General features: G+C 44.8%; 1 protein-coding gene across 2 annotated transcripts in view; it reads left to right on the plus strand.

Annotated features, from left to right (window-relative positions):
• adamtsl3 (ADAMTS-like 3) overlaps window positions 1-19,588 on the plus strand; it is a 537,604-nt gene that overhangs the window by 312,330 nt on the left and 205,686 nt on the right. For both annotated transcript variants that reach the window (XM_051920412.1, XM_051920411.1), the window contains exon 6: window positions 3,242-3,478. In XM_051920412.1, coding sequence (XP_051776372.1) covers window positions 3,242-3,478 — 237 coding nt within the window. The remainder of the gene's footprint in view (window positions 1-3,241; window positions 3,479-19,588) is intronic.

Here is a 19,588-nt window from a genome sequence, read left to right on the forward strand (position 1 = left end):
TAAACCCGGTAACAGGGTCTGTGTGATTTTTGCATGATGGCTCTGTGATGTGTGCTCCAGTTCAGCCCACAGCTCCAAGAGGTTTGCTCCAGGAAGTCCAAATCAGCTTATAAGTCAGATGTCATCGTGACCCCCGATGCCCTGGAATAGGCAATATCCTCCCAAAGTGCTTATGCCGTCCTTGCCAGTTACGTTGTACAACACACAACACACTTTTCACCCTTTTACATTCAGCATATGCGTGAGGTGCTGTTTACCAACACTGAAGATGCTCTATTGAGAGAACACGTCAGCTAACTGATATAATTAAATTAACATCGTAAGGTTCACTTCATTGTTCTGCCACCAGGTGTCGCTAAAACTGCAACAGCAAAAAATTTCTGCATAGGACTTACGGATGGTCAAAACCTGCCGTAAAGTCAAATTAATTTTCCATCAACGGGTGCAGTCAACCATAACTAGGTTCAGCTCCTCTGCCAGTTTCAGGCTCCTGGCACGGTGCCTCGTTCCTCTGACTTCCACCTCCACACCTCGGCCTTACATGGGATCCCTGCTGGAGTGGTCCCCAGAATCACCTAGCAGGAATGACCCCCGCCCCTCAAGTGCGCTTCTAAAGGGTCCGTCTTCCCAACCCTTTACTTCCATGCGCCATCACGTGGGCACCTCTTCGATCCCGCCTCTTTCTCTTTCTCTCATTAACCTTCTGTTCCTTCTTTTGTTCCTTTCCTCTCTTCCTTTTTAATTCTTGTCTCTTTTTGATCTTTCTCTCTCTAGCGTGCAGGCTCCATTTTTTTTTTTTTTTTAAACGCCATGTTGGGTGCCAATGCTGTCAGACTGACATGTGAATACGCGATCTGCCAAGCACTCCAATCAGCCTCAGAGTGGTCCGTGCACACCTGTACCCATTCAGAGTTGGCGCGCTTGGGGGCTGTGCTCTGATTTATTTTGCCCCGGACCTCTTATGACAGGTGGGCTCTCCCTGCCCAATCGAGGGAGTAAGGAACGCCAGCTAGACGGCACGTCAACCCAAATAGCAAGTGAAATCTGTAGTGCCACTCAAGATTCCGTTCTGCACTGGGCCTGCTTTACTTGATTTGAGATGTGTGTAATTGCGTTTGCCTTTACGAAGGCTCTAATAGTATTCAGCGGTAATTTCATAAAACATTTTGTTTGACAACACATATTTTGGCCGTAGACTAAATATGTCATAGAAGTGACTGATTTTCAGTGAGCTATTAAATCTCACATTCTTACTACTTGCCATAAAACACAGAATTATTGCGCGGCGTGCCGCTGCCAAAAAAGCTTTCAATGTGACATCCAGCTACCAAATGGTGCAGATGAATTCTTTCTCGGTGTGTCATGATTTTATTTTCAAATATATATCTCATAAAAAATCATTACTTTATTAGTCACGCTGACTTGATTTCTGCCCTTCTGCCCAGATTTTGACGGATCGTTTACCCTGCTGTTGGAAACGACTGTGACAGCTGGGAGAGCTTCGGAAAGGAGGCTTGGACTGAGGAGGGCGCAGAAGACACGGCACAGGAAAGGGAATGTTTTGATTGCCCTGCCACTCGTCAATCAGTCCGTATTTTGTAACGAATGTTTAATGAAAGGTCAGAAGTTGCACTTAAATATATTGGAAGAATTCCAGCAAAGCTCGTCCAAAAGGGGCAAAATTGATCTGTGGGCCAGGACGATGGATTGTAAACCAAAGACGGACCAGGAGTCTAACCCAAAATATATATGTGGTGTTAAAACAGATGCCAGTGGGCAGCAGATCCTAAACATTTGTACCAATGCATCTTGTTTTTCTAAATGTTTGTGAGGAGCCTCAATTCAATTGACAAATGCAATGCAATGGGCTCCGCGGGGCTGTGTGCTGAGTCCTCTGCTCTACTCCCTCTACAGTGAGACCACAAGAGGGCACCAGAGAGCCCTAAACCACAGCCCCAGCAATGCACCACACGTTTACTTATTTCTCAGGCACCTTCTCACAATCCTCTTGTCCACTCACAATAATAATAATAATAATAAGCCACCAACTATGGAGACAATCGTCTAATGGGTGCTCTTATTCTTCATCCTTCTTTGCTGGCTCCTGACTCCGACTCCCCCACCTGTGGCAGCGGGCTTTCTTTTATGTTGGACCCCAGAATACTTCCGGTACCCTTCCTTCCATCCCCTCTAGGAAGCACTTCCGGGTCATAGACAAAGTAGAGAGGACCTCCACCGACAGCGCCCTCTACTGATCCCAAGGGACCCCTACAGGGCTGCACTTCTGGACTCCATTTCCCCAGCACCCTTCTCAGGTATCCCAAACGGGCTTTTACACGAGGACCACTGCCTCCTGGCGTATGGGGGACGATGGACCCACTCCCAATGTGTGGCTTCCTCTGGTCCCTCCATTATTGGGCCCGATATGATCTTTCCGCCCAGCTGGCCAATAAGATTTCTCTTGGGCCTCCCATCCAGGTAATAATCCATGCTCTTCCCCGGCCGGGATGCCTGTTCGTATGCCACAACACGTATGACTATATGACTGCGCTTAACTCTAACAATGTTTTAATTTGATATACTTTGTCATTACGCATGACCTGTGGGGGTCAGGTATGGAGTGTTGGCCTTACCCAAGTGTGACCGACTCCTCACTTCATCCAGGTAAGCCTGCTCATTGTAGTTTAGATATCAGGCCTACCTTAGCTGTGCCATCCAATGACGGTAAGTGACTGTGGCTCTGTGGCTAAGGATCTGTGCAGCGCCCCCTGGAGCAAATTTCAAGTTAAGAGGTCTTGCTCAAGGACCCAATGAAACAGGTTCCCTTCCGGCAGTAACGGGATTTGAACCAGCAACCTTAAATATTCCATTTCTAATAAGAAACAAACCAAGAGCGATTCTTATAGATCTTAAATAACCTAAATGAAGCCCGGAAGCTCTTCTTTACTCAAAGGGTTGTGGGACTCTGGAACAAACTACGGAGACATGAAGTTGAAGCAGAAACCTGGACCACCTTTAAGAAAGAATCAGGATGAGATAAGGGGACACCGTAGCTATCAGATACTCGGGCAAGCCTGATGGTCTCCTTTTGTTTGTCAAATGTCTCACGTTCTTACGCTAGCATCAGTGATTCCAACAAACAGACAAGAATATTAGGAGACGCTCAACTCTTCATTCATATGTGAAGCATTCTGCTCCTTATAATTATGTTTATAATTTTTTCTTTTTTCTTTTGTTCCAGGAATGTCCTGTGGAATCTGGAGACTTCCGAGCTCAGCAGTGCTCGGCCCATAATGACATAAAATACAAAGGAGAAACTTACGAGTGGCTTCCCGTCTCTAATGACCTTGTGACTCCGTGTGCTCTCAAGTGCCAGGCCAAAGGGAAAAACCTGGTGGTGGAGCTGGCACCCAAAGTACTGGATGGTACAAGATGCAAGACGGACTCGCTGGACATGTGCATTAATGGGATTTGCCAGGTAACTGCCGCTGTGGGATGCTGGGTTGGTCAACTAGAATTCCCATTAAATAGGTTCATGTGCCATGTTTTCAAAATTATCCACCTAAGGATAAGGGTCAGTGTGTCTGTGTGTGTGCATCTGTCTGGTTGCAATGTCTTTGTTATCCAACAGATGGCACATTGCAAGTACTTGTAGTAATAAAATGCACAACATTTTCTATTCCAACATATGGTGCACCACAAACATTAGCATTGCTTTTACAAATCCTACACCAAATGGTATGTAACAGAGACATAGCATCTGGACGGACGCAATGCAATGCAAACATTAATGGTCAATACGTCCAAAAGAGAGTGATGGCCGGATGGACAAAAAGTCAGCTCATCCACTTTAATAAAAGGACTAGCGCCTGTGTGTCTGTGTTTCTGTGTGTCTGTCTGGTTGCTATGTCTTTGTTATCCAACAGATGGCACATCGCAAACATTTGTAGTAATAAAATGCACCACATTTTCATTCCAACAGATGGCGCACCACAAACATTAGCATTGCTTTTACAAGTCCTACACCAAATTGTATGTAACAGAGACATAGCATCTGGATGGACACAATGCAATGCAAACATTAATGGTCAATACGTTCAACAGAGAGTAATGGTCGGATGGACAGAAATCAGCTCACCCACTTTAATGAAAGCACTAGTGTCCGTGTGTCTGTCTGGTTGCTATGGCTCTGTCATTCCAACAGATGGCGCATTGCAAATATATGTCGTAATAAAATGCACTACATTTCCATTCCGACAGATGGCTCATCACACCCATTTGTAGCAATAAAATTCACTGTATTGTCATTCCAACGGGTGGTGCATCACAAGCATTACAACTGCTTTTACAAATCCTACACCAAATGGCATGTAACAGAGACACAGCAACTGGAAGGACATGCTGCACTTCAAGCATTAACAGAGAATAACAGACTGGTGGACAGAAATCAGCTTGTCCTTCTTAAGAGAAAGCACAAGCGTCTGTGTGTCTTTGTCTCTGCCATTCCAACAGATGGCACATCACAAACATTTGTAGCAACAGAATGCACTAAATTTCCATTCCAACATATGGCGCACCACAAACTTTTGTAGTAAAAGAATGCACTAAATTTTCATTCCAACATATGGTGCACCACAAACATTAGCATTGCTTTTACAAATCCGATACCAAATGGCATGTAACAGAGACATAGCAGCTGGATGGACACACTGCAATGCAAACCTTATGGTTAATACGTCCAAAAGAGACTGATGGCTGGATGAACAGAAAATCAGCTGATTCCTTTTTAATAAAAGGACTAGTACCTGGGTGTCTGTGTTTCTGTGTGTCTGTCTGGTTGCTATGGCTCTGTGATTCCAACAGATGGTGCATTGGAAACATATGTAGTAATAAAATGCACTACATTTCCATTCCAACAGATGGCTCATCACAAACATTAGGAGTGTTTTTACAAATTCTGCACCAAATGGCATGTAACATAGACATAACACCTGGAAGGACACACTGCACTGCAAGCATTAACGGTGAAAATGTCCAACAGAGAATAACGAACAGGTGGACAGAAAGCAGCTTATCCATCTTAAGGGAAATGCCAAGTGTCTGTGTGTCTGTGCCTTTTTGTCTCTGTCATTCCAACAGATGGCACATCACAGATTTGTAGTAACAGAATGCACTAAATTTCCATTCCAACATATGGCACACCACAAACATTAGCATTGCTTTTACAAATCCTATACCAAATGGCATGTAACAGAGACATAGCTGCTGGATGGACACACTGCAATGTAAACCTTAAAGGTCAATATGTCCAACAGAGAGTGATGACCGGATGGACAGAAAATCAGCTCATCCATTTTAATAAAAGGACTAGTGCCTGTATATCTGTGTCTCTGCGTGTCTGTCTGGTTGTTAGGGCTCTAAGATTTCAACAGATGGTGTATTGCAAACATAAGTAGTAATAAAATGCACCACATTTCCATTCCAACAGATGGAGCATCACAAATTTTAGCACTGCTTTTACTGCTCCAAATGGCATGTAACAGAGACACTGTAAGCTTTAATGGTGAATAATTCCAACAGAGTAATGATCAGGTGGAGAGAAAGCAGCTTATCCCTCTTTGTCTCTGTCATTCCAACAGATGGCACATCACAAATATTTGTAGTAATAGAATGCACTAAATTTCCATTTCAACAGATGGCACATCACAAACACTGCAGTGGGTATTTAAGGCAGTTTCTCAAAAGATAGCAACCCTCAAGTGCCAGCTATGGGAAACTAAAACTGTTTGCTGGGGGGCGTTGAGGTTTGGGGGTGGAAAGGGGAAGCGATAAGTTCACCTCTTACAAAAAAATGAATACACTTTGCTACATTGTGGATCTTCATGTGCCAGGGGAGATGCTTGTCAGGAGCAAAGCTCACAACTTGAACCCGGCTGAAGATAAAGTGTGACACGGGAGACAGGGAGATTTGGTACAGTTTCCCTTAAATATGCCCTTTCAGGCTGCAAGCCCCTTTAAATCCGAAAAAAAAAAATGTCAATAGGCCTATTCATAGCCAACTCCCAGCAGAGCGAGAAGCCTTTTTACGTGGCTACAAGTGACCCCGGTTCAGACAATTTGGTAGTTGACAGCTTAGTTAACATTTGATCCCTGTGGTACATGATTAATGAATATCAGCGCGAGATGAACAAGGACAGCCAGTGAGACGCATCAGACGGAGTTATTTATAACCGATGTCTACCGACTCGCTCGCCTTGTGATGTGGCGCTCTCAGAGCTGGAATGTTCAAAAAATTAAAAAAGAAGGAGGCCGAGCGTCTCCCTCGCTGGTGGTTTGAGCTTAACTTTGACTTTCTCCTCATGTGTCTCCTTACTTTTCTAATGACTGTCGTTTACGATTTATGCCAAAAACAAGAAGGACGGTCGTTTAATGAGAGACAATGGGCGAGCGGGCTCCTTTAAGTACGGATACATAAAAGCCCTGACGCCGATCACTCTTACGTTTCCAGTGGTCCCTGAATGAAAACCTCTGCCTCGGACGGAGCAGCGGTCGGGCAGCCGCCGTTCACTTGTGGTCTGTTCTTGAATCCAAATTCTTTTGTAACGCGTCCCACGTGTCGTGCAACTCTTCAAGTGCAAACAAGAAGGAAATGTTTTAAGCAGGCATCCCAGTCGGCTTCATCTTCAAGTTGATTTCATTGGATGCATTTCATGCGGTTGACCCCAGCCCTGTTAAAAAACAAAAAAAAACAAATTCTTGGTCTACAGATGACTAAAGGCTTGATTGAAGACCCAATGAAAGGCAAAGGTCGTGAAAAAAACGAGCAAAAGTACAGAGTGGCATGCTGGGTGGGTGATGTCCTCAAGTGCACCTGCCACCCCAGTTGAAGGGCATCGTCCCGGTTTGGAATCCGGCTGTTAGACTTCTTAACTGGCTCATGTTGTCCTCAGGGCAGCACGGTGGCGCAGTGGGTAGTGCTGCTGCCTCGCAGATGGAAGACCTGGGGACCCGGGTTCGCTTCCCGGGTCCTCCCTGCGTGGAGTTTGCATGTTCTCCCCGTGTCTGCGTGGGTTTCCTCCGGGCGCTCCGGTTTCCTCCCACAGTCCAAAAGACATGCAGGTTCTAAATTGGCCCTAATGTGTGCTTGGTGTGTGGGTGTGTTTGTGTGTGTCCTGCGGTGGGTTGGCACCCTGCCCGGGATTGTTTCCTGCCTTGTGCCCTGTGTTGGCTGGGATTGGCTCCAGCAGACCCCTGTGACCCTGTGTTCAGATTCAGCGGGTTGGAAAATGGATGGATGGATGGATGTTGTCCTCAAGTAAAGTTCATCCATGGCTTTGTTTGCACACTGTATTACAGAAAAACAAGAGGGGGTGAAACTGTAAGGAACCTACCAGGATGGGCACGGCCAGGACGTCACAGGGCACAAATCCTGTTTAGAAAGTCCTGGCTTGGCAAATCCTTTCCCAGATGTTAATGTTAGAATCCTTCATTTGTAAAGCTTGGAGGCAAAGCCACTTCGTAAAGATCTGATCTACCTTGAACAATTTGTGCTTGGAAAATTGAGTGCAGGCATAAATTAAAAAAAATAAAAAAGCCTATTCTGTAACTGGCAGATTTCATGATCCATTTTATTTGTCTCTACTCAGACATTCAAAACCTAGAGTATGTGGCTGATATTATCCTTTTATTCTATTTTTATTTGTTCTGTGGAAAACCAATTATCGGGTGAGAAATTATCGAGAAAGGAGATGGCAGTGCCACCTCTTGCCTCGGCAGGTTATTACATACCTTGACTGAGCCTGAGAGGAGGTCCTCTGCCATGCAAGTGTGACAAATATATGCACATATATCAGTCAGTCAGTCATTATCCAACCCGTTATATCCTAACTACAGGGTCACAGGGGTCTGCTGGAGCCAATCCCAGCCAACACAGGGCACAAGGCAGGAAACAAACCCCGGGCAGGGCGCCAACCCACCTCAGGGCACACACACACACACAGGATCACCAATGCACCTGACCTGCATGTCTTTGGACTGTGGGAGGAAACCCACACAGACACGGGGAGAACATGCAAACTCCACACAGGGAGGGCTCCTAACCGCCACCATGCCACCCCATGCACACACACACACACACACACACATATACAGTATATATACATCCTCATTCTGATGCTCATCAGGTCATCCTGACAAAGTCTACCTGCCAAAATGCACCGAGTTGCTGCCATGTGATTGGCTGGTTAGATATTTGTGTTAATAAGAAGCTGAACAGGCGTACCTACTAAAGTGGCCGGTGAGTGTATATGTACTGTATCTTCATACAGTGGTGTGAAAAACTATTTGCCCCCTTCCCTTTGATTTCTTATTCTTTTGCATGTTTGTCACATAAAATGTTTCTGATCATCAAACACATTTAACCATTAGTCAAATATAACACAAGTAAACACAAAATGCACTTTGTAAATGGTGGTTTTTATTATTTAGGGAGAAAAAAAAAATCCAAACCTACATGGCCCTGTGTGAAAAAGTAATTGCCCCCTGAACCTAATAACTGGTTGGGCCACCCTTAGCAGCAATAACTGCAATCAAGCGTTTGCGATAACTTGCAATGAGTCTTTTACAGCGCTCTGGAGGAATTTTGGCCCACTCATCTTTGCCAAATTGTTGTAATTCAGCTTTATTTGAGGGTTTTCTAGCATGAACCGCCTTTTTAAGGTCATGCCATAGCATCTCAATTGGATTCAGGTCAGGACTTTGACTAGGCCACTCCAAAGTCTTCATTTTGTTTTTCTTCAGCCATTCAGAGGTGGATTTGCTGGTGTGTTTTGGGTCATTGTCCTGTTGCAGCACCCAAGATCGCTTCAGCTTGAGTTGACGAACAGATGGCCGGACATTCTCCTTCAGGATTTTTTGGTAGACAGTAGAATTCATGGTTCCATCTATCACAGCAAGCCTTCCAGGTCCTGAAGCAGCAAAACAACCCCAGACCATCACACTACCACCACCATATTTTACTGTTGGTATGATGTTCTTTTTCTGAAATGCTGTGTTCCTTTTACGCCAGATGTAACGGGACATTTGCCTTCCAAAAAGTTCAACTTTTGACTCATCAGTCCACAAGGTATTTTCCCAAAAGTCTTGGCAATCATTGAGATGTTTCTTAGCAAAATTGAGACGAGCCCTAATGTTCTTTTTGCTTAACAGTGGTTTGCGTCTTGGAAATCTGCCATGCAGGCCGTTTTTGCCCAGTCTCTTTCTTATGGTGGAGTCGTGAACACTGACCTTAATTGAGGCAAGTGAGGCCTGCAGTTGTTTAGACGTTGTCCTGGGGTCTTTTGTGACCTCTCGGATGAGTCGTCTCTGCGCTCTTGGGGTAATTTTGGTCGGCCGGCCACTCCTGGGAAGGTTCACCACTGTTCCATGTTTTTGCCATTTGTGGATAATGGCTCTCACTGTGGTTCGCTGGAGTCCCAAAGCTTTAGAAATGGCTTTATAACCTTTACCAGACTGATAGATCTCAATTACTTCTGTTCTCATTTGTTCCTGAATTTCTTTGGATCTTGGCATGATGTCTAGCTTTTGAGGTGCTTTTGGTCTACTTCTCTGTGTCAGGCAGCTCCTATTTAAGTGATTTCTTGATTGAAAGAGGTGTGGCAGTAATCAGGCCTGGGGGTGGCTACGGAAATTGAACTCAGGTGTGATACACCACAGTTAGGTTATTTTTTAACAAGGGGGCAATTACTTTTTCACACAGGGCCATGTAGGTTTGGATTTTTTTTCTCCCTAAATAATAAACACCATCATTTAAAAACTGCATTTTGTGTTTACTTGTGTTATATTTGACTAATGGTTAAATGTGTTTGATGATCAGAAACATTTTGTGTGACAAACATGCAAAAGAATAAGAAATCAGGAAGGGGGCAAATAGTTTTTCACACCACTGTATATGTATATATTGTCACTAGAATAGACTGGAGACATTGAGAATGGTTTGGGGCAGCCACCCGTCTATTATTTCCTGGCTGCAAAATTCACTTTAAAGGATGTACAAGTGTACAGAGTCCAAGACGGAACTGCTTCTCTGCCACAAAGATTCGGCTTTAAAGGAGAGTCGTGGAAGTGACGTCATCATCGGGGGGCGGACCTGGAAGTGACATCATCATCGGGCCTCTTTTTTTTTTTTTTTAATTATCAAATGAAACACAATACAATACAAAACTCTCATAGAGGATATGAATTCAACATTCAAAAAAGTATAAACAACATTCACAGTACGGGGGGGGGGGGGGGGGCTAGATAAATTTCACAGTATATGCAAGATAAGAAATAGGGAAATAAGGAGCACAGGCCAAAAGACACAGGAGGCATAAATCAAAACAGTAATTAATGAGACATGTTATCATAAATCCTTCTTACAGATCTGCTGGATTTCAGTTTCTTAAGTGATAGGAGGTATTGTTTAAAATTATTTATGAACCATGTAGGAGATGGTTTGTTATTTCTCCACTTACTACAGTGTATATGGTATTTACCTAAGAGAATGACAATGTTAATCATATCAGAGACAGATGGACATAAATTATCCATGTAGAACATAATATGAGATAAGTGAAATTGTGGGATATCATTAACCTTGAGTGATAACCAGCTATGTATTACTAACCAAAATTTGGCCGAAACAGGACATGAAAACAACAAGTGTTGTAATGTTTCACAAGTTGAGTCACAAAAAGAACACAGGTCCACCTCAAATTTAAATCTTCTTTTTAAAAATTCTGTTACCGGATATGTACAGAGCATCCGGAAGTATTCCCAGCGCATCACTTTTTCCACATTTTGTTGTCACAGCCTTATTCCAAAATGGATTAAATTCATTTTTTTCCTCCGAATTCTAAACACAACACCCCATAATGACAACATGAAAAAAGTTTACTTGAGGTTTTTGCAAATTTATTAAAAATAAAAAAAATTGACAAAGCACATGTCCATAAGTATTCACAGCCTTTGCCATGAAGCTCCAAATTGAGCTCAGGTGCATCCTGTTTCCCCTGATCATCCCTGAGATGTTTCTGCAGCTTCATTGGAGTCCACCTGTGGTAAATTCAGTTGATTGGACATGATTTGGAAAGGCACACACCTGTCTATAGAAGGTCCCACAGTTGACAGTTCATGTCAGAGCACAAACCAAGCATGAAGTCAAAGGAATTGTCTGTAGACCTCCAAGACAGGATTGTCTCGAGGCACAAATCTGGGGAAGGTTACAGAAAATTTCTGCCGCTTTGAAGGTCCCAGTGAGCACAGTGGCCTCCATCATCCATAAGTGGAAGAAGTTCGAAACCACCAGGACTCTTCCTAGAGCTGGCCGGCCATTTAAACTGAGTAATCGGGGGAGAAGGGCCTTAGTCAGGGAGGTGACCAAGAACCCGATGGTCACTCTGTCAGAGCTCCAGAGGTCCTCTGTGGAGAGAGGAGAACCTTCCAGAAGGACAACCATCTCTGCAGCAATCCACCAATCAGGCCTGTATGGTAGAGTGGCCCGACGGAAGCCACTCCTTAGTAAAAGGCACATGGCAGCCTGCCTGGAGTTTGCCAAAAGGTACCTGAAGGACTCTCAGACCATGAGAAAGAAAATTCTCTGGTCAGATGAGACAAAGATTGAACTCTTTGGTGTGAATGCCAGGTGTCACGTTTGGAGGAAACCAGGCACCGCTCATCACCAGGCCAATACCATCCCTACAGTGAAGCATGGTGGTGGCAGCATCATGCTGTGGAGATGTTTATCAGCAGCAGGGACTGGGAGACTAGTCAGGATAAAGGGAAAGATGACTGCAGCAATGTACAGAGACATCCTGGGTGAAAACCTGCTCCAGAGCTCTCTTGACCTCAGACTGGGGCGACGGTTCATCTTTCAGCAGGACAACGACCCTAAGCACACAGCCAAGATATCAAAGGAGTGGCTTCAGGACAACTCTGTGAATGTCCTTGAGTGGCCCAGCCAGAGCCCAGACTTGAATCTGATTGAACATCTCTGGAGAGATCTTAAAATGGCTGTGCACCGACGCTTCCCATCCAACCTGATGGAGCTTGAGAGGTGCTGCAAAGAGGAATGGGCAAAACTGGCCAAGGATAGGTGTGCCAAGCATGTGGCATCATATTCAACAAGACTTGAGGCTGGAATTGCTGCCAAAGGGGCATCGACAAAGTATTGAGCAAAGGCTGTGAATACTTATGGACATGGGATTTCTCAGTTTTTTTATTTTTAATAAATTTGCAAAAACCTCAAGTAAACTTTTTTCACGTTGTCATTATGGGGTGTTATGTGTAGAATTCTAAGGAAAAAAATGAATTTAATCCATTTTGGAATAAGGCTGTAACATAACAAAATGTGGAAAAAGTGATGCGCTGTGAATACTTTCCAGGATTCCACTGTATTATTAATTATCTTGAAATGTGTTTCTTTGATTTTTGGGGAAACAGGCAACTTAACAAATTTAGAAAAAGCCTTTTCCATAATTGACTGATCCTCATTAAAAACTTGCAAATGCTTTCCTGAGTTAAAATCATAGAAAAGAATGGATTTAAAATTTGCTCTAATAACCTTATTATTACATTTGCTATCATTTACATTACAATTACCAATTTTTAAGTTTGGCAACGCTGGCTTGACTTCTGAATATAACATGATGTTTTAGATTAACTATCATTGGGGCCTCATCAGGGCCGGAACTGGAAGTGACATCATCACCGGGGCTGGAACTGGTAGTGATGTCATCAGGTCCAGGCGGAATTTTCTGTAACTGGTCTGCAGAGAAGCGAGAGAAAGAGTTAGTGCACTCCGCCACCCCCTGAAATTACAATAAAAGACCTGTGTGTGTGTGTGTGTGTGTTTATGGAGCAGTCCGCTCTGCTCCTGCTCAACCACAGCCACTAGATGGCGCATATATGCACTTCTACATTTTTTCGCCACTTGCATGCCCTTCAGTTCTCACTATGAAAGACGTGTGTGTGTGTGTGTGTGTGTGTGTGTGCGAATGGTGGGATGTTCCCATGAATACGAGAGACTCAGATAACCCGACTGAACGGCGCTCGTCGGGATCCAAGATAGCATTACGGTCATCGAAAACTAACAATCAGAGGAGAAGGAGGGGAACAAAGTTGGGGCAAAAGAAGTGAGAAAAGGTGAGAGTAGCAGAGGAAAAGCTGCTAATCGAGAAGATGGATGAGTCAATCCTGGAGAAATGTGACATCCCAGGCTGAGAATCCACTGCGCTTCTTGTTTTCTTGAAAAAAATACGTCACCAACAAAATGCCCGGTATCTTTACAAACATCCATCCATCCATCCATTTTCCAACCCGCTGAACACAGGGTCACGGGGGTCTGCTGGAGCCAATCCCAGCCAACACAGGGCACAAGGCAGGAACCAATCCCGGGCAGGGTGCCAACCCACCGCAGGACACACACACAAACACACCCACACACCAAGCACACACTAGGGCCAATTTAGAATCGCCAATCCACCTAATCGGCATGTCTTTGGACTGTGGGAGGAAACCGGAGCGCCCGGAGGAAACCCACGCAGACACGGGGAGAACATGCAAACTCCACGCAGGGAGAACCTGAGAAGTGAACCCAGGTCCCCAGGTGTCCCAACTGCGAGGCAGCAGCGCTACCCACTGCGCCACCGTGCCGCCCCTCTTTACAAACAGTGTTATTATTATTATATGATAATCATTTGGTCATATTTCAAATGTCAAAGTCTGGGTTTTGGAATCCGACCCTCACCATAAGACGACTGAACACGTGAGCGGCGTTACAGAACAGAGCGGCTCAGTCCCAGAGAGCGAATCACTTCATTATTGTTTGTCCAAAAACTATGTGCCCCCCCCCCCCCCAAAATTAGCATATGTTTTTCATTGTCTTAAACTGCAGCAGATTCCAAGAAAATGAAAAACTTTATTTTTTTTTCTTCATTCCTTATTTTTCAATGTTAAAATAAAAAATCCTTATTTCATTAAGTTATGATCTTGGTCATCTCTAGGAATGTTGTCAATTTCCTAATCTTTTCACAAGAGTCTGCCTGCATGGCTGGACCTGTTTCAATATTAATAAATCTCGAGCAACTTTTCTGCTGATTTAATCCTAGTTGTGTATGAAATTTAGGATCAATGCAGGAAATGAGGAATGCGGCCGTCGCCAGATACAGACGTCAGAGTGCAGGGACGTGAGATATGGAACAGCCGACCCCCGCGGGTCAGCGGCACCCGTGCAGCGTAGCGTTAGGACCAAGAAATGCTATCTACAGTCAGGTCCGCAAAGTGTTTGGACAGTGACACAATTTTCATAATTTTGCTTCTGTATGCCACCACAATGGATTTGAAATAAAGAAAGTGTTATATAATTGAAGTGTAGGCTTTCAGCATTCATTCAAAGGGTTTAACAGAAATATCGGATGAGTCGCTTGGCAATGACAGCCATTTTTATACATAGCCCTCACCATTTCTAAGAGCTCAAAAGTTTTTGGACAACTGACCAACAAGATTCTCCATATTCAGGTGTGAGCAGGTCTCTCGTGATTTCATTCACTGTGAAGCAGTTGATTCCAAGTGTGAAATTTGCATTAGGAAGCTGTCACTGTGAACTCTCACCGTGAGGTCCAAAGAGCTGTCCATGCAAGTAAAAACAGGCAGAGAAAACAAAATAAACCCTTTAGAGACACAGCAGAACCACCAGGAGTGGTCAAGTCAACCGTTTGGTAGATTCTTAAAAGAGAAGGAACACACTGGCGAGTTCAGCAACACCAGAAGGCCTGCACAACCATGGAAGACAACTGTGCTGTATGACCACAGAAGAAGAAAAAATAAATTCACGACATTTGGCCCAAAACCACTCTCTGGGAGGTCAACCAATCATTACTAAAGTCTACAAATCAAGAGAAGACTTCATGAAAGTAAAGACAGAGGATTACCACAAGGTGCAAACCACTGGTAAGCCTCAAGTATAGGATGGACTGATTAGAGTTTGCTGGAAAATATTTTGTAAGGCCTGTCCAGTTCTGGAACAATTTTCCTTGGACAAATGAAATTCAGATCAATGTGTACCAGAATGATGGATAGAGAAAAGTATGGAGAAGAGAAGGAACAGCCCTTGATCTGATGAATACCACAACATCTGTGAATCATGGTGGAGGCCGTTTGATGTCATGATCATATGTGACTGACGAATGGAATTCGGTCACTTGTGATTATTGATGACATGACTGTTGGCAGAATTAGCAGGATGAATTCCGAAGGGTGTCAAGTCAAGTCAAGTTGGGGAGCATGCACTGGTACAGCATGTCGCCGCACCCACAACACAACGAAACAACTCGGGATCCCGGTTTGCAACCCCCCAGGCAGACACATGGTCTAGTCCCACCCTCCGGAAATGACTCTCTATCTGCTGCAGCCAGGTGTTACGTGGGTGACCTCCTTGGCCTGGTCCAGCCACTTGGGTCCCCAACAATGAGGATCTCACAAGCTGAATCACCCTCGGGGAAACGCTCCACATGGCCGTAGTGCCGTAACTGATGCTCCCTCACAATGCAGGTCATGTGCCTCATGCGGGACTCCATGAGCAACCACTTATTCGACACAAAGTCAAACCAGTGGTTCCCAAGGATTTTACGGAGAGACACAGTATCAAAGGAGTCCAGTCTTCATCTCAGGTCACTGGATAGCATCCATGTCTCGTAACCATATAGCAAGACAGGAAGCACCAGGACTCTAAAGACTTGGACCTTCATCCTTTTGCAGATATCAGGAGCGCCACACACACCCTTTCCAGCAACCTCATGACCACCCCCATGCTCTCCCAATACGTCTACTGTCTTCATAGGAAGAGTCGCCAGAGACATGAATGTCACTGTCGAGGTCAGTAAACCTCTTGATGAGGTCCACACTCTCTCCACAGACTGCTGATGGCTGTGCCCATAAGGTCATTAAAGGCCTGGCTGTTGGTTTTTATCAGGACATTCTCAAGCCCAGCCCCTCATACTCCTCGCTCAGTGTCTCGAGCGCCTCGATCAGAGCCTCCATTGACTCCACGAAGATCACAGCATCGTCAAGATCTGTGAACCTTTCTTCACCAACAGATGCTCCTCAGCTGCTGGACCCCACGACCTTGCCCAACACCCAGTCCATACAAGCATTGAACAGAGTAGGAGCAGAACACACCGCTGATGAACCCCAGAATCAACTGGGGAAAAACACAGAGGTTCTGCCTCCACTCTGCACAGCACTCACAGTACCAGTGTACAGGCCTGCCATGATATCCAGCAACCTCAAGGGGATCCCACTTCTGAAGTGTACAGGGCGCTATACTGTCTGCTCAGATTCAGCCAAATGCTGTAAAACTGATAGGATGACGCTTCGCAGTACAGATGGACAATGAGCCAAAACATCCTGGGACAGTAAACCAAATGCTTTTCAATTACCTGGAGTTTATTCCCAGCTCCAGTACTTTCTCTGTGGAGTGTGCACGTTCTCATGTTGTTCTGTTTAGTCTGTTAAAATAGCCGTTGGTTAAATTAAAGCTTTTAAATGGGTTCCTCAGGCCCTAATGTGACTTTGTAGGTCCTGAAGTGGACTGGTACTCTGATTCCTAACTCAAATCCCTATCATTACAGTTAATGTGGTAGGGTAAAATATACGGATTGATGTGTGGAAGTTGTAGTGGTGATTTAGCCATCAGAAAAATGAGAAACAAGAAATGTCCAATCGGCAAAGAAAGGAAGAACCAACCTAAGAGACCATCTCGACCCCGCTAGATACGTATGTCAGTGCCAGGCTTAAACTACTCGCCCTCATCCATTCATCATCTTTGAAGGTTTAAAAGCAAAACTGTCAAGAAAGGACAAAGGAGAAGATTCAAGGGAGGTACAGAATGAGAGAGAAATGTCAAAACTATGAGAAGGTAAGCTCGAAATATTTTGTGAGAGGCCAGGGACCAAAAAAAAAAAAAACTGAAACGGTCTCAGGTTGATAGTTGTGACCAGCAAATGAGAAAATGGGAAACCATCATCCAGCCTTCCATTCACTAAACCCAAGCCCAGTCTATCATGTGTCACAATAACAGCAAACAGATATCAAAAAAGGCTTGGGACAGCCACCCATAGAATATACCCTGGCTGCAAAAGGTTACATTTTTGTGAGATGAGTCCAAAACAGAACTGATGGTATGGAGGCAAGATGGTGGCTTTAAAGGCCAGTACAGGAAGTGATGTCATCGGGACCGGATGTGATGTCATCTGGGACTGGGAGTGACATCATTATTAGCACAGGACCTGGCGTCTTCAATGGCACTGGTACAGGAAGTGATGTCATCAATGGCTCCGGTACTGGAAGATTCAAGGAGTAGAGTTGGTGAAGGTGGACGAGTTTAAATACTTGGGGATCAACAGTACAGAGAGGACTGTGGAAGAGAAGTGAAAAAGAGAGTGCAGGCAGAGTGGAGTGGGTGGAGAAGAATGTCAGGAGTAATTTGTGACAGATGGGTATCAGCAAGAGTGAAAGGGAAGGTCTACAGGACGGTAGTGAGACCAGCTATGTTATATGGTCTGGAGATGGTGGCACTGACCAGAAAGCAGGAGACAGAGCTGGAGGTGACAGAGTTAAAGATGCTAAGATTTGCATTGGGTGTGACGTGGGTGGACAGGATTAGAAATTAGGACATTAGAGAGTCAGCTCAAGTTGGACGGTTGGGAGACCAAGTCAGAGAGGCGAGATTGTGTTGGTCTGGACATGTGCAGAGGAGAGATACTGGGTATAATGAGAGAAGGGTGCTAAGGATAGTGCTGCAAGGTTTATGGATGTGGTGAGAGAGGACATGCAGGTGGTGGGTGTTACAGAACAAGATAACAAGAACAGAAAGATATGGAAGAAGATGATCCACTGTGGCAACCCCTAATGGGAGCAGCTGAAAGAAGAAGAAGAAGAATCGAATGACCCTTGTAGAGATATATCCAGTCTTCACAGTACCCCAGAGACCCCAACAGGGTTGCCCTTCCTCATGATGAGTCCCAGGCATCCCTGCCGGCGTCCAAACTGGAAGAGAACTACCACAACTTGCACCGGGGGGACAAACTGCTTATAAAATCCCTTCGTTCCTCATCCATCTGACTGGGTTCCTCCCGACTGGGTTAGAAATCGGTGATCCTCCCGGCCGGGTTGTGCCTCCTTTCTTGTAATCCTTCCATTACAGCCTCCTGGCTGGAGTCGGGAAGCCACTTCGTCTGCTCCCACACTTCCACTAGTTTTAGACTTTTATTATCTAAAAATGGCAACCTTGTTGGAAGAAGAAGAAGAAGAAGAAGAGGTCTGCAGAGGATTGAGAGAGAGAGTTAGTGCAGCTCGCCACCCCCTGGTCTGGTGTGGTACTACAATTATTCAGGCCCTTTAGCTGCCTCCCAATCCCTGAGTTGTTTTAGTTTTTGGAGTTGCTAGGTCTTTCCTGATGTTATAAGTTAGTGGTGATGGCCTAATATGTCTGCATTCCGATCACAGCATGATGGAAGACGCTCGTAGGTACTCACTATATTATATACTGCAAGACAAAAACCTAGCAACTCCACTGGCCAATGAGGAAAGACTGCCTACCAATGAAAATGTCGGATTACAATCACATGATTTAAATGCTGCGACTGAGTGATTTAAATGGTAGGTGTTGTTGATTCGTGAAAAAAAAAATCAATATTGTGTACGTGAAGCTCAGGAAAAATGAAATCTAGAGATGTTAATTATAGGGGCGACGTCATGTTGTCAATTTTCCGAAAACTTGACCGATGTGACATGCCAGGTTTTTCCCTAGTTGGTGAGAGGGTCTCTGGAACCGCAAGGGTGCTCTGCCACCCACAAGTAGAAGAAATGATCTTGGTTCAAAGCCAAGACAGAGAAGAAGAAGCCATGTTTTGTAACTGCCTACTCGCCGGACAGCATCACTCAAATTTCCAGCCAGCCGGCCGTCCCGATTGCCACGCGTGTCCGGGACTCCGTTACTCCAGATCTGGACAATTTCCGATTTGAAAAAAAATTCTAATCAACGCCGTTCGGCACCCACTTCAGAGACTTCTCTAACTATCTGTCAGGGATATAAAAAGAAATTGTCTCGTCTTTACTTTTTAGTCTCTGCTGATGGGGAAACAAAAAAAAAAATGCTTGGCTTGGGTTTGCCGTCTCTAATTTAAGATGTATTTGTTACAGTTACGGAAAAGACAAGAATCAAGTTGGCTCGGCTTTAAAGGATTTGTAGGAACTTTGTGAAATTTGGCATCTCGAAGGCGCACCCTAATTCTCCATGCTGCTGGCAATTTGGACTTTCATTAGAAGGGGCGGCATGCCAACTGTACATCCGGCTGTGAGTGTGCAAGGGGGAGACGTGGGTGAGATTGGACATGGAGGGGCTGACCGCAGTCAGGCTAGTCTCGAAATGAGCAGCCAACCTCACGTATGATTTGGGAAAGGCAGCCGGACAAGTCAGGCCATGCATCATTTCCATAAATTATTTTATATAGCGCCTTACAATCAGGCCCTGTCATGGCGTGTTGCCCTG

Source organism: Erpetoichthys calabaricus, chromosome 17 (assembly GCF_900747795.2).
Source record: "Erpetoichthys calabaricus chromosome 17, fErpCal1.3, whole genome shotgun sequence".
NCBI classification, from domain to species: Eukaryota; Metazoa; Chordata; class Cladistia; order Polypteriformes; family Polypteridae; genus Erpetoichthys; species Erpetoichthys calabaricus.